This window comes from Nerophis lumbriciformis, linkage group LG16 (assembly GCF_033978685.3).
Source record: "Nerophis lumbriciformis linkage group LG16, RoL_Nlum_v2.1, whole genome shotgun sequence".
In the NCBI taxonomy this organism is placed as follows: Eukaryota; Metazoa; Chordata; class Actinopteri; order Syngnathiformes; family Syngnathidae; genus Nerophis; species Nerophis lumbriciformis.
Window position 1 is genome coordinate 5,406,032 of NC_084563.2, and position 14,873 is coordinate 5,420,904.

The window sequence follows — 14,873 nt, forward strand, 5'->3', positions numbered from 1 at the left end:
TTCATTATAACACTTATATAAGACTTTTAAAGTAATGTTGATAGTAGGCTAATATAGACACTTATATGATGTGTTGTCTTCATTATAACACTTATATAAGACTTTTAAAGTCATTTTGAAAATAGGCTAATATAGACACTTACATCATGTGTTGCCTTCATTATAACACTTATATAAGACTTTTAAAGTCATTTTGATAGTAGGCTAATATAGACACTTACATCATGTGTTGTCTTCATTATAACACTTATATAAGACTTTTAAAGTCATTTTGATAGTAGGCTAATATAGACACTTACATCATGTGTTGTCTTCATTATAACACTTATATAAGACTTTTAAAGTCATTTTGATAGTAGGCTAATATAGACACTTACATCATGTGTTGTCTTCATTATAACACTTGTATGATACTTTTAAAGTGATTTTGATAGTAGGCTAATATAGACACTGTGAAACGTGCTTAAAGCACACAAATAAAAGTACATGTTTAAACTCCTAGGTTAATTTTGACTCACTAACGAGCTGAAGTTGAGGCCATTATCAAAGCTCATGACTTGGGTGTGTCAGAGGAGAGCTGGGTGTTGAAATGTGACAGTCCAAGTTGTGTTGGTGTGGCACGAGTGTGAAGGTGTGGCACTGACTTCTCAGGATTTTGCTTATCTGCGTGACATTTGAAGTCACACACTGGCCTCTGGGATAAACAGAGCACACCACTCTGACTTCTTCACTTGATTGTGGGCGGGACATCATGCTGCTCCAGAGCAGGGAGGCTCTGACAGAAGGACGGAGTCATCCTGAGTGTGCATGCTGACCCAGAGGAAACATAACCGCCATGCTTGTTTCAAAGATGCAGGAAGTCTCGCTGGGTTTCTGCTGTCCAAGCAAGTTCCACTCCGAGCCGCCTTCAACCTGCTACCTTGTTAGCATGCTCATTGAGGCGGGAATGGAACAGACAACCTGAATGAACTGTGGGATTAAATTGACATCACGGATACACAAATAAGTCTGAGAATAATGTGCACAACTACATCCAACACACATGGTGAGTCAAAACACTTCTACCAGTGTTATAATGAAGACAACACATCATGGAAGTGTCTATATTAGCCTACTATCAAAATGACTTTAAAAGTCTTATATAAGTGTTATAATGAAGGCAACACATGATGTAAGTGTCTATTTTAGCTATATTAGCCTACTATCAAAATGACTTTAAAAGTCTTAAATAAGTGTTATAATGAAGACAACAGATGGTGTAGGTGTCTATATTAGCTATATTAGCCTACTATCAAAATTAATATAGAAGTCTTATATAAGTGTTATAATGAAAACAACACATGATGTAAGTGTCTATATTAGTTATATTAGCCTACTATCAAAATTACTTTAAAAGTCTTATATAAGTGTTATAATGAAGACAACACATGATGTAAGTGTCTATATTAGCCTACTATCAAAATGACTTTAAAAGTCTTATATAAGTGTTATAATGAAGACCACACATCATGTAAGTGTCTATATTAGCCTACTATCAAAATGACTTTAAAAGTCTTCTATAAGTGTTATAATGAAGGCAACACATGATGTAAGTGTCTATTTTAGCTATATTAGCCTACTATCAAAATGACTTTAAAAGTCTTATATAAGTGTTATAATGAAGACAACACATGATGTACGTGTCTATATTAGTTATATTGGCCTACTATCAAAATGCCATTAAAAGTCTTATATAAGTGCTATAATGAAGACAACACACAATGTAAGTGTCTATATTAGTTATATTAGCCTACTATCAAAATGACTTTAAAAGTCTTATATAAGTGTTATAATGAAGACAACACATGATGTAAGTGTCTATATTAGTTATATGAGCCTACTATCAAAATGACTTTAAAAGTCTTATATAAGTGTTATAATGAAGGCAACACATGATGTAAGTGTCTATATTAGCCTACTATCAAAATGACTTTAAAAGTCTTATATAAGTGTTATAATGAAGACAACACATGATGTGTCTATATTAGTTATATGAGCCTACTATCAAAATGACTTTAAAAGTCTTATATAAGTGTTATAATGAAGACAACACATCATGTAAGTGTCTATATTAGCCTACTATCAAAATGACTTTAAAAGTCTATGTAAGTGTTATAATGAAGACAACACATGATGTATGTGTCCATATTAAATTTATTAGCCTACTATCAAAATGACCTTAAAAGTCTTATATAAGTGTTATAATGAAGGAAACAGATGATGTAAGTGTCTATATTAGTTATATTAGCCTACTATCAAAATGACATTAAAAGTCTTATATAAGTGCTATAATGAAGGCAACACATGATGTAAGTGTCTATATTAGCCTACTATCAAAATGACTTTAAAAGTCTTATATAAGTGTTATAATGAAGACAACACATGATGTAAGTGTCTATATTAGTTATATGAGCCTACTATCAAAATGACTTTAAAAGTCTTATATAAGTGTTATAATGAAGACACACATGATGTAAGTGTCTATATTAGTTATATGAGCCTACTATCAAAATGACTTTAAAAGTCTTATATAAGTGTTATAATGAAGACAACACATGATGTAAGTGTCTATATTAGCCTACTATCAAAATGACTTTAAAAGTCTTATATAAGTGTTATAATGAAGTCAACACATGATGTAAGTGTCTATATTAGTTATATTAGCCTACTATTAAAATGAGTTTTTAAAAAGATTCCTCCACAATCAGCATGTCCTCATCTATGTGTGTCAAACTACTGTAGAAACCTTCCACAAGGCCATCATGACTGTGGCGTTCCGCAGGCGCTGGAAACTGACACATTGACGAGAATAGAAACAGAAAGTGTGTGTCACTGTGGCGGCGCCGTTCCGCTGCCGTTTTGCATCAAGTGCAAATCCGGGGTGAGTCAGTATTATTTTTTATTTTATTTTTTTGCACAGCAAACGTTGACCAGCTGGCAAAGATTGTAATAAATCCACTAGAAATAGACAGCATGTTGCTTCCTTTCACTTGGACACAAACATCTATAAATCATTCTGAGAAGCCTCCATTTTACTCATGTTTTCTAATGTTGTAAAAATGTGTGGAAAAAATATTACTTTTCAACTAGAGATGTCCGATAATGGCTTTTTTACCAATATCCGATATGTCCAACTCTTAATTACCGATATCAAGCCATACTGATACATACAGTGATGGAATGAACACATTATTATGCCTAATGTTGTTGTGATGCCCCGCTGGATGCATTAAACAATGTAACAAGGTTTTACAAAATAAATCAACTCAAGTTTTGGAAAAAAAAATGCCAACATGGCACTGCCATATTTATTATTGAAGTCACAAAGTGCATTGTAGCGTCCCGGAAGAGTTAGTGCTGCAAGGGATTCTGGGTATTTGTTCTGTTGTGTCTATGTTGTGTTACGGTGCGGATGTTCTCCCGAAATGTGTTTGTCATTCTTGTTTGGTGTGGGTCCACATATTTGTAGCAGTGTTAAAGTTGTTTATACGGCCACCCTCAGTGTGACATGTATGGCTGTTGACCAAGTATGCGTTGCATTCACTTGTGTGTGTGAAAAGCCGTAGATATTATGTGACTGGGCCGGCACGCAAAGGCAGTGCCTTTAAGGTTTATTGGTGCTCTGTACTTCTCCCTACGTCCGTGTACACAGCGGCCTTTTAAAAAGTCATACATTTTACTTTTTGAAACAGATACCGATCATTTCCGATGTTACATTTTAAAGCATTTGTCGGCCGATAATATCGTCAGTCCGATATTATCGGACATCTCTAATTTCAACACTTGTGTCAACGAAGATTTGTGTCAGCCTGCGACATATAGTCATTTTGATAGTAGGCTAATATAGACACTTACATCATGTGTTGTCTTCATTATAACACTTATATAAGACTTTTAAGGTCATTTTGATAGTAGGCTAACACAGCTAATATAGACACTTACATCATGTGTTGTCTTCATTATAACACGTATATAAGACTTTTAAAGTCATTTTGATAGTAGGCTAATATAGACACTTACATCATGTGTTGTTTTCATTATAACACTTATATAAGACTTTTAAGGTCATTTTGATAGTAGGCTAATATAACTAATATAGACACTTACATCATGTGTTGTTTTCATTATAACACTTATATAAGACTTTTAAGGTCATTTTGATAGTAGGCTAATATAGACACTTACATCATGTGTTGTCTTCATTATAACACTTATATAAGACTTTTAAAGTCATTTTGATAGTAGGCTAACATAGCTAATATAGACACTTACATCATGTGTTGTCTTCATTATAACACTTATATAAGACTTTTAAGGTCATTTTGATAGTAGGCTAACATAGCTAATATAGACACTTACATCATGTGTTGTCTTCATTATAACACGTATATAAGACTTTTAAAGTCATTTTGATAGTAGGCTAATATAACTAATATAGACACTTACATCATGTGTTGTCTTCATTATAACACTTATATAAGACTTTTAAGGTCATTTTGATAGTAGGCTAACACAGCTAATATAGACACTTACATCATGTGTTGTCTTCATTATAACACGTATATAAGACTTTTAAAGTCATTTTGATAGTAGGCTAATATAGACACTTACATCATGTGTTGTTTTCATTATAACACTTATATAAGACTTTTAAGGTCATTTTGATAGTAGGCTAATATAACTAATATAGACACTTACATCATGTGTTGTTTTCATTATAACACTTATATAAGACTTTTAAGGTCATTTTGATAGTAGGCTAATATAGACACTTACATCATGTGTTGTCTTCATTATAACACTTATATAAGACTTTTAAAGTCATTTTGATAGTAGGCTAACATAGCTAATATAGACACTTACATCATGTGTTGTCTTCATTATAACACTTATATAAGACTTTTAAGGTCATTTTGATAGTAGGCTAACATAGCTAATATAGACACTTACATCATGTGTTGTCTTCATTATAACACGTATATAAGACTTTTAAAGTCATTTTGATAGTAGGCTAATATAACTAATATAGACACTTACATCATGTGTTGTCTTCATTATAACACTTATATAAGACTTTTAAGGTCATTTTGATAGTAGGCTAACACAGCTAATATAGACACTTACATCATGTGTTGTCTTCATTATAACACGTATATAAGACTTTTAAAGTCATTTTGATAGTAGGCTAATATAGACACTTACATCATGTGTTGTTTTCATTATAACACTTATATAAGACTTTTAAGGTCATTTTGATAGTAGGCTAATATAACTAATATAGACACTTACATCATGTGTTGTTTTCATTATAACACTTATATAAGACTTTTAAGGTCATTTTGATAGTAGGCTAATATAGACACTTACATCATGTGTTGTCTTCATTATAACACTTATATAAGACTTTTAAAGTCATTTTGATAGTAGGCTAACATAGCTAATATAGACACTTACATCATGTGTTGTCTTCATTATAACACTTATATAAGACTTTTAAGGTCATTTTGATAGTAGGCTAACATAGCTAATATAGACACTTACATCATGTGTTGTCTTCATTATAACACGTATATAAGACTTTTAAAGTCATTTTGATAGTAGGCTAATATAGACACTTACATCATGTGTTGTCTTCATTATAACATGTATATAAGACTTTGAAAGTCATTTTGATATTAGGCTAATATAACTAATATAGACACTTACATCATGTGTTGTTTTCATTATAACACTTATATAAGACTTTTAAGGTCATTTTGATAGTAGGCTAACATAGCTAATATAGACACATCATGTGTTGTCTTCATTATAACACTTATATAAGACTTTTAAAGTCATTTTGATAGTAGGCTAATATAACTAATATAGACACTTACATCATGTGTTGTCTTCATTATAACACTTATATAAGACTTTTAAAGTCATTTTGATAGTAGGCTAATATAGACACTTACATCATGCGTTGTCTTCATTATAACACTTATATAAGACTTTTAAAGTCATTTTGATAGTAGGCTAATATAACTAATATAGACCCTTATATCATGTGTTGTCTTCATTATAACACTTATATAAGACTTTTAAAGTCATTTTGATAGTAGGCTAATATAACTAATATAGACCCTTATATCATGTGTTGCCTTCATTATAACACTTATATAAGACTTTTAAAGTCATTTTGATAGTAGGCTAATATAACTAATATAGACACTTACATCATGTGTTGTCTTCATTATAACACTTATATAAGACTTTTAAAGTCATTTTGATAGTAGGCTAATATAACTAATATAGACACTTACATCATGTGTTGACTTCATTATAACACTTATATAAGACTTTTAAAGTCATTTTGATAGTAGGCTAATATAGACACTTACATCATGTGCTGTCTTCATTAAAACACTTATATAAGACTTTTAAAGTCATTTTGATAGTAGGCTAATATAACTAATATAGACACTTACATCATGTGTTGTCTTCATTATAACACTTATATAAGACTTTTAAAGTCATTTTGATAGTAGGCTAATATAACTAATGTAGACACTTACATCATGTGTTGTCTTCATTATAACACTTATATAAGACTTTTAAAGTAATGTTGATAGTAGGCTAATATAGCTAATATAGACACTTACATCATGTGTTGTCTTCATTATAACACTTATATAAGACTTTTAAAGTCATTTTGATAGTAGGCTAATATAGACACTTACATCATGTGTTGTCTTCATTATAACACTTATATAAGACTTTTAAAGTCATGTTGATAGTAGGCTAATATAACTAATATAGACACTTACATCATGTGTTGCCGTCATTATAACACTTATATAAGACTTTTAAAGTCATGTTGATAGTAGGCTAATATAACTAATATAGACACTTACATCATGTGTTGCCGTCATTATAACACTTATATAAGACTTTTAATGTCATTTTGATAGTAGGCTAATATAGACACTTACATCATGTGTTGCCGTCATTATAACACTTATATAAGACTTTTAAAGTCATTTTGATAGTAGGCTAATATAGACACTTACATCATGTGTTGCCGTCATTATAACACTTATATAAGACTTTTAAAGTCATTAGTTTGTCATGTGTTTACATTTGATATTTGGCCTATATGTGTCGTGCACATGGCTACATGACGACATCATTAGATGAGATCTGCAGGCTCACAAAGGGATGGAAAGTACTAATCTAGAGGAATGCTGCAAGTGCTCACAATGTGTAACTCCAGTCATCTTTGAGGTCCAGCAGTAAAGAGCACTGCTGCATTACAATGTGGTGTGTGTGTGCTACACATTAACAACAATGCACTCCATTGACTTTCTACAGTGCTGCATTCAGGTGTCTCTAAGGCCCCGTCTACATCCTTTAACCCCTTAAAGGAATAATTATTTATCCTAAGCCCCGTTTCAGCCACACTAAACCAGCGTTTAAGGTCCCTCTCCTCGGACACATTTTTACACGAGTAAGTCAGCCGTGTAATTCACGCATGGATACCTTGAGAGAAAGCCATTGCAGCTATTTGGGATACAACACTTCTCAGACGGCATGAGAGCTTTCCAATGTCCAGGTCAGCTGTGATGCTACTTAGAGAAAAACTTTGTCCATTTGTCGAAGGAGAGACAACGAGAATGCGGGCTCCCGTGGATGTGATAAAAAAGATACCAGCATTCTTCCCTGCTTGGCACTCAGCATCAAGGCTTGGAATTGGGGGTTAAATCACCAAAAATTATTCTGCTCCCCTCACCTCCCAGGGGGTGAACAAGGGGATGGGTCAAATGCAGAGGACACATTTCATTACACCTAGTGTGTGTGTGACAATCATTGCTACTTTAACTTAACTTTAACTTTACACATACAAACTGTAGCACACAAAAAAGCACATTTAATAAAAAAAAACGTTATTATGGTCTTACCTTTACTTATAAATTAAGTCCATGCGCCGCTGTTGTGCTGGATTAATGCACCCCCTGACGAGAGTGTTATATCAACTAAAGCCCTCACTTCAACTTTCCACGTGCAAGATTGAATCTATTTAAAAAAGTGTAACCGAGGGTTTATAAATGTGGCCTATACTGTAGGAAACTACAAAATAACAAACACGGAGGCTCCAGTTTACACGAGGACCACTTTATTTACCTTCTTTCAAAAACTTCCGCTCCACTCCAACGTGACATCACTTCCGCTCTTAGCGCCTTCAAAATAAGAGCTCAAGGCATATACTGTATAACAGCGCATGACAGGAACTTAACATCACAAAGAGGAAAGCCCATAAAAATAGGTTACAAAAGTTATTTATTAAGAAGCCAAAAAGTGCAAAAACAATAATGTTCGTGTTGGAGGAGTTGTGGATTAGGTACACCTGCAGAATGCAGGTGTACCTAATGTTGTGGCCCTGCAGTCATTCACAACTCCTCCAACACCAATATTATTGTTTTTGCACTTTTTGGCTTCTTATGAAATAACTTTTTTTAAATAGATTCAATCTTGCACGTGGGAAGTTTAAGTGTGGGCTTTAGTTGATATAACACTCCCGTCAGGGGGTGCATTCTACGGCGGGGCTGCAGGAGGCGAGCCTCAGCCAGTGCGTCTTTTGGAGCCGTTTTTATGATCGCTCAGCACCAAGAAATACGTTACACACATACAGTTGTTGACAAAATACACTGTACATTATATACCTCAGCTAACTAAACTATGGAAATGTATAATATAATTCATATAGCAATACGGTCTCACTGCACAGCAGGCCAGCAGTTCGCCGAGTCATTGCGCAATCCATGGTGAGGCACAACTGGCTGCTGCCTCACCGCAAGTCTCTTCTCAGTATTTGAACGGCAAATGTGAAAATTCAGCGATTTTGAATAAAAATAATATAAAACTGGTGAAGTTAAATGGAAAATAACTTGATAGTATAATCTTTTTTTTTTTTCTTTTTACTTTTTTTTTCTTTCCATGATGACAGGTGAGGCCCTGCCTCACCTGCCTCTAGTGACTGCACGTCACTGGTATATACAGGTAAAAGCCAGTAAATTAGAATATTTTGAAAAACTTGATTTATTTCTGTAATTGCATTCAAAAGGTGTAACTTGTACATTATATTTATTCATTGCACACAGACTGATGCATTCAAATGTTTATTTCATTTAATTTTGATGATTTGAAGTGGCAACAAATGAAAATCCAAAATTCCGTGTGTCACAAAATTAGAATATTACTTAAGGCTAATACAAAAAAGGGATTTTTAGAAATGTTGGCCAACTGAAAAGTATGAAAATGAAAAATATGAGCATGTACAATACTCAATACTTGGTTGGAGCTCCTTTTGCCTCAATTACTGCGTTAATGCGGCGTGGCATGGAGTCGATGAGTTTCTGGCACTGCTCAGGTGTTATGAGAGCCCAGGTTGCTCTGATAGTGGCCTTCAACTCTTCTGCGTTTTTGGGTCTGGCATTCTGCATCTTCCTTTTCACAATACCCCACAGATTTTCTATGGGGCTAAGGTCAGGGGAGTTGGCGGGCCAATTTAGAACAGAAATACCATGGTCCGTAAACCAGGCACGGGTAGATTTTGCGCTGTGTGCAGGCGCCAAGTCCTGTTGGAACTTGAAATCTCCATCTCCATAGAGCAGGTCAGCAGCAGGAAGCATGAAGTGCTCTAAAACTTGCTGGTAGACGGCTGCGTTGACCCTGGATCTCAGGAAACAGAGTGGACCGACACCAGCAGATGACATGGCACCCCAAACCATCACCCAACCATGCTAATTTTGCATTTCCTTTGGAAATCGAGGTCCCAGAGTCTGGAGGAAGACAGGAGAGGCACAGGATCCACGTTGCCTGAAGTCTAGTGTAAAGTTTCCACCATCAGTGATGGTTTGGGGTGCCATGTCATCTGCTGGTGTCGGTCCACTCTGTTTCCTGAGATCCAGGGTCAACGCAGCCGTCTACCAGCAAGTTTTAGAGCACTTCATGCTTCCTGCTGCTGACCTGCTCTATGGAGATGGAGATTTCAAGTTCCAACAGGACTTGGCGCCTGCACACAGCGCAAAATCTACCCGTGCCTGGTTTACGGACCATGGTATTTCTGTTCTAAATTGGCCCGCCAACTCCCCTGACCTTAGCCCCATAGAAAATCTGTGGGGTATTGTGAAAAGGAAGATGCAGAATGCCAGACCCAAAAACGCAGAAGAGTTTAAGGCCACTATCAGAGCAACCTGGGCTCTCATAACACCTGAGCAGTGCCAGAAACTCATCGGTAATTGAGGCAAAAGGAGCTCCAACCAAGTATTGAGTATTGTACATGCTCATATTTTTTTATTTTCATACTTTTCAGTTGGCCAACATTTCTAAAAATCCCTTTTTTGTATTAGCCTTAAGTAATATTCTAATTTTGTGACACACGGAATTTTGGATTTTCATTTGTTGCCACTTAAAATCATCAAAATTAAATGAAATAAACATTTGAATGCATCAGTCTGTGTGCAATGAATAAATATAATGTACAAGTTACACCTTTTGAATGCAATTACTGAAATAAATCAAGTTTTTCAAAATATTCTAATTTACTGGCTTTTACCTGTATATATATATATATATAAATATATATATATATATAGACACACACATGACATCTGTTTTGTTTGATCAGCCGTTTCACTGCCGTGTTCCAGACACGTGGTAAATAACTCATTTCATAACATATATATCTGCGGCTTATAGTCTGGTGGAAAAATATACATTTTTTTCTTAATTTTAGTGGGTGTGGCTTAAGAGTCTATAGTCCGGAAAATACAGTAATATACACCAGACCTTCGTTCTAACTCCGTCTTAGGGCCCCGGTGCCTAAAATGATAGCTTTATTGAGAATGCAAGGTGATGATATTGTAGTGAGATGATAGTATTTAGGGCTTCACGGTGGCAGAGGGATTAGTGCATCTGCCTCACAATACGAAGGTCCTGAGTAGTCTTGGGTTCAATCCCGGGCTCGGGATCTTTCTGTGTGGAGTTTGCATGTTCTCCCCGTGACTGCGTGGGTTCCCTCCGGGTACTCCGGCTTCCTCCCACTTCCAAAGACATGCACCTGGGGATAAGTTGATTGGCAACACTAAATTGGCCCTTGTGTGTAGATGTGAGTGGGAATGTTGTCTGTCTATCTGTGTTGGCCCTGCGATGAGGTGGCGACTTGTCCAGGGTGTACCCCGCCTTCCGCCCGATTGTAGCTGAGATAGGCTCCAGCGCCCCCGCGACCCCAAAGGGAATAAGCGGTAGAAAATGGATGGATGGATGATAGTATTTACTATCAACACTGCTGTTCATCTTGTAGAAGCTATTTTAAATGTTCTATAGTGCTCCACTGCGGCCCAATGTTGGTTTAAAGGCCACTTAAATAAAATACTGCTTGTTACTACAATAAGATGAAACTCAGATGGTTAAGAGGCAAACAAATGTGTCACTTTTTGTAACTGAAAGTGATTTTTTTTAACTTACCTGCTTCTGGGCAGGAACATGGACTCCTTGATGAACACGGATCCCGATAAAAGGATGTACCAGCAGCTGCCGATGTCGTCTGGGCTGCAAGTACCAAGAAGAGAAATAGCCAGTCACTAAAATGTGTCTTTTTACTGTCCTTTGTGTCATAATTAAGTAATACATTCAATGCAAGGCATTAACATATTTAAATACAGCTCATAAACTCAAATAATCTTCATTGGAAACAATGGAAATAGAAACTAATAATAACTACGTGTTAATTTTTCTGGCATAAAAGTGTAAAAAGAAGTCAACCACCGCGATTCTTCTGAGTGTGTGCAGTTCTATGCATTATTATTAAGGTATGGTCTGTCTTTTAGAAAGTTAAAAAAAATGGAAGAAAATATGGCTCCCACTCTTCTGGGAGTACTTTTATACTCAATGTTGGAGGGTTTCTGTGCAAAAAACAACTTGCTAAGACCAGGAATTCAGATTTGTGGGCAACTAGTCATTGACATGAGGCTTCTCTACATGACAAACACGGGAACTGAAGAGACTGTCAGTAACTGTTAGGGATGATGTTTGATAAGAAATGATCGAGTTCGAGCCGATTATCGAATCCTCTTATCGAACCCATTCCTTATCGGTTCTCTTATCGAGTCCAGATAGGTTGTTGTAAATGGAAAAAAACACATTTGGTTTAACAAAAACTCACTTTTATTATATAAGGAAAAAAAATCTAATAAATGCATAAATATTGACTGTTACCCCCCTAAAAAAAATAAAATAAAATATGAAAAATATGCATTTTCTTCCATTTTTAGGTTGTGTCGGGACTCCTGATGAAGTTTTGAGACATCTCCTACAACTACAGCACCAGAATTGTGCTGCTGAAGCAAGTCCGTTTTTTTGAATTTTTCGTAAGGGTCCCCCCTTACGACATTTTAGCAAAACATTTTTTTCCCGTAAAACCTTATTTTTCTTCCATTTTCAAGTTGTGTCGGGACTCCTGATGACGTTTTGAGACATTTTATACAACTACAGCACCAGAAATGTGCTGCTGAAGCAAGTCCGTTTTTTTTAATTTTTCGTAAGGGTCCCCCCTTATGACATTTTAGCAAAAAAAAAATTCCGTAAAACCTTTTTTTTCTTCCATTTTCAGGTACTGTCGGGACTCCTGATGACGTTTTGAGACATTTTATACAACTACAGCACCAGAAACGTGCTGCTGAAGCAAGTCCGTTTTTTTGAATTTTTCGTAAGTGTCCCCCCTTACGGCATTTTAGCAAACATTGTTTTCCATAAAACCTTTTTTTTCTTCGATTTTCAGGTACTGTCGGGACTCCTGATGACGTTTTAAGACATGTTATACAACTACAGCACCAGAAATGTGCTGCTGAAGCAAGTCCGTTTTTTTAAATTTTTCATAAGTGTCCCCCCTTACGACATTTTAGCAAACATTTTTTTCTGTAAAACCTTTTTTTTCTCTTCCATTTTTAGGTTGTGTTGGGACTCCTGATGACGTTTTGAGACATCTCCTACAACTACAGCACCAGAAATGTGCTGCTGAAGCAAGTCCGTTTTTTTAAATTTTTCATAAGTGTCCCCCCTTACGACATTTTAGCAAACATTTTTTTCCGTAAAACCTTTTTTTTCTTCCATTTTTAGGTTGTGTTGGGACTCCTGATGATGTTTTGAGACATTTTATACAACTACAGCACCAGGAATGTGCTGCTGAAGCAAGTCTGTTCTTTTGAATTTTTCGTAAGGGTCCCCCCTTACGACATTTTAGCAAACATTTTTTTTTCCGTAAAACCTTATTTTTCTTCCATTTTCAGGTTGTGTCGGGACTCCTGATGACGTTTTGAGACATTTTATACAACTACAGCACCAGAAATGTGCTGCTGAAGCAAGTCCGTTTTTTTGAATTTTTCGTAAGGGTCCCCCCTTACGACATTTTAGCAAAACATTTTTTTCCCGTAAAACCTTATTTTTCTTCCATTTTCAAGTTGTGTCGGGACTCCTGATGACGTTTTGAGACATTTTATACAACTACAGCACCAGAAATGTGCTGCTGAAGCAAGCCCGTTTTTTTTAATTTTTCGTAAGTGTCCCCCCTTACGACATTTTAGCAAACATTTTTTTCCGTAAAACCTTTTTTTTCTTCCATTTTTAGGTTGTGTCGGGACTCCTGATGACGTTTTGAGACATTTTATACAACTACAGCACCAGAAATGTGCTGCTGAAGCAAGTCCGTTTTTTTGAATTTTTCGTAAGGGTCCCTTATGACATTTTAGCAAAAAAAAAAATGTCCGTAAAACCTTTTTTTTCTTCCATTTTCAGGTACTGTCGGGACTCCTGATGACGTTTTGAGACATTTTATACAACTACAGCACCAGAAATGTGCTGCTGAAGCAAGTCCGTTTTTTTAAATTTTTCGTAAGTGTCCCCCCTTACGACATTTTAGCAAACATTTTTTTCCCGTAAAACCTTTTTTTTCTTCTATTTTTAGGTTGTGTCGGGACTCCTGATGACGTTTTGAGACATTTTATACAACTACAGCACCAGAAATGTGCTGCTGAAGCAAGTCCGTTTTTTTGAATTTTTCGTAAGGGTCCCCTCCTACGACATTTTAGCAAACATTTTTTTTCTGTAAAACCTTTTTTTTCTTCCATTTTTAGGTTGTGTCGGGACTCCTGGTGACGTTTTGAGACATTTTATACAACTACAGCACCAGAAATGTGCTGCTTAAGCAAGTCCGTTTTTTTGAATTTTTCGTAAGGGTCCCCTCCTACGACATTTTAGCAAACATTTTTTTCTGTAAAACCTTTTTTTTCTTCCATTTTTAGGTTGTGTTGGGACTCTTGATGATGTTTTGAGACATTTTATACAACTACAGCACCAGAAATGTGCTGCTGAAGCAAGTCCGTTTTTTTGAATTTTTCGTAAGTGTCCCCCCTTACGACATTTTAGCAAACATTTTTTTCCGTAAAACCTTTTTTTTCTTCCATTTTCAGGTACTGTCGGGACTCCTGATGACGTTTTGAGACATGTTATACAACTACAGCACCAGAAATGTGCTGCTGAAGCAAGTCCGTTTTTTTTAAATTTTACTAAGGGTTTCCCCTTATGACATTTTAGCAAAAAATTTTTCCGTAAAACCTTTTTTTTCTTCCATTTTCAGGTACTGTCGGGACTCCTGATGACGTTTTGAGACATTTTATACAACTACAGCACCAGAAATGTGCTGCTGAAGCAAGTCCGTTTTTTTGAATTTTTCGTAAGGGTCCCCTCCTACGACATTTTAGCAAACATTTTTTTTCTGTAAAACCTTTTTTTTCTTCCAT

At 35.5% G+C, this 14,873-nt stretch overlaps 1 protein-coding gene across 8 annotated transcripts in view; it reads right to left on the reverse strand.

Moving 5' to 3' along the window:
- Positions 1-14,873, reverse strand: part of rapgef2b (Rap guanine nucleotide exchange factor 2b) — a 473,745-nt gene that overhangs the window by 264,624 nt on the left and 194,248 nt on the right. For all 8 annotated transcript variants that reach the window (XR_009816924.1, XM_061976533.1, XM_061976532.1 and 5 more), the window contains exon 4: positions 11,545-11,628. Coding sequence is in view for 7 of the 8 variants with exons in the window: in XM_061976533.1 (XP_061832517.1) it covers positions 11,545-11,628 (84 nt within the window). In the remaining variant the exon portion in view is untranslated. The remainder of the gene's footprint in view (positions 1-11,544; positions 11,629-14,873) is intronic.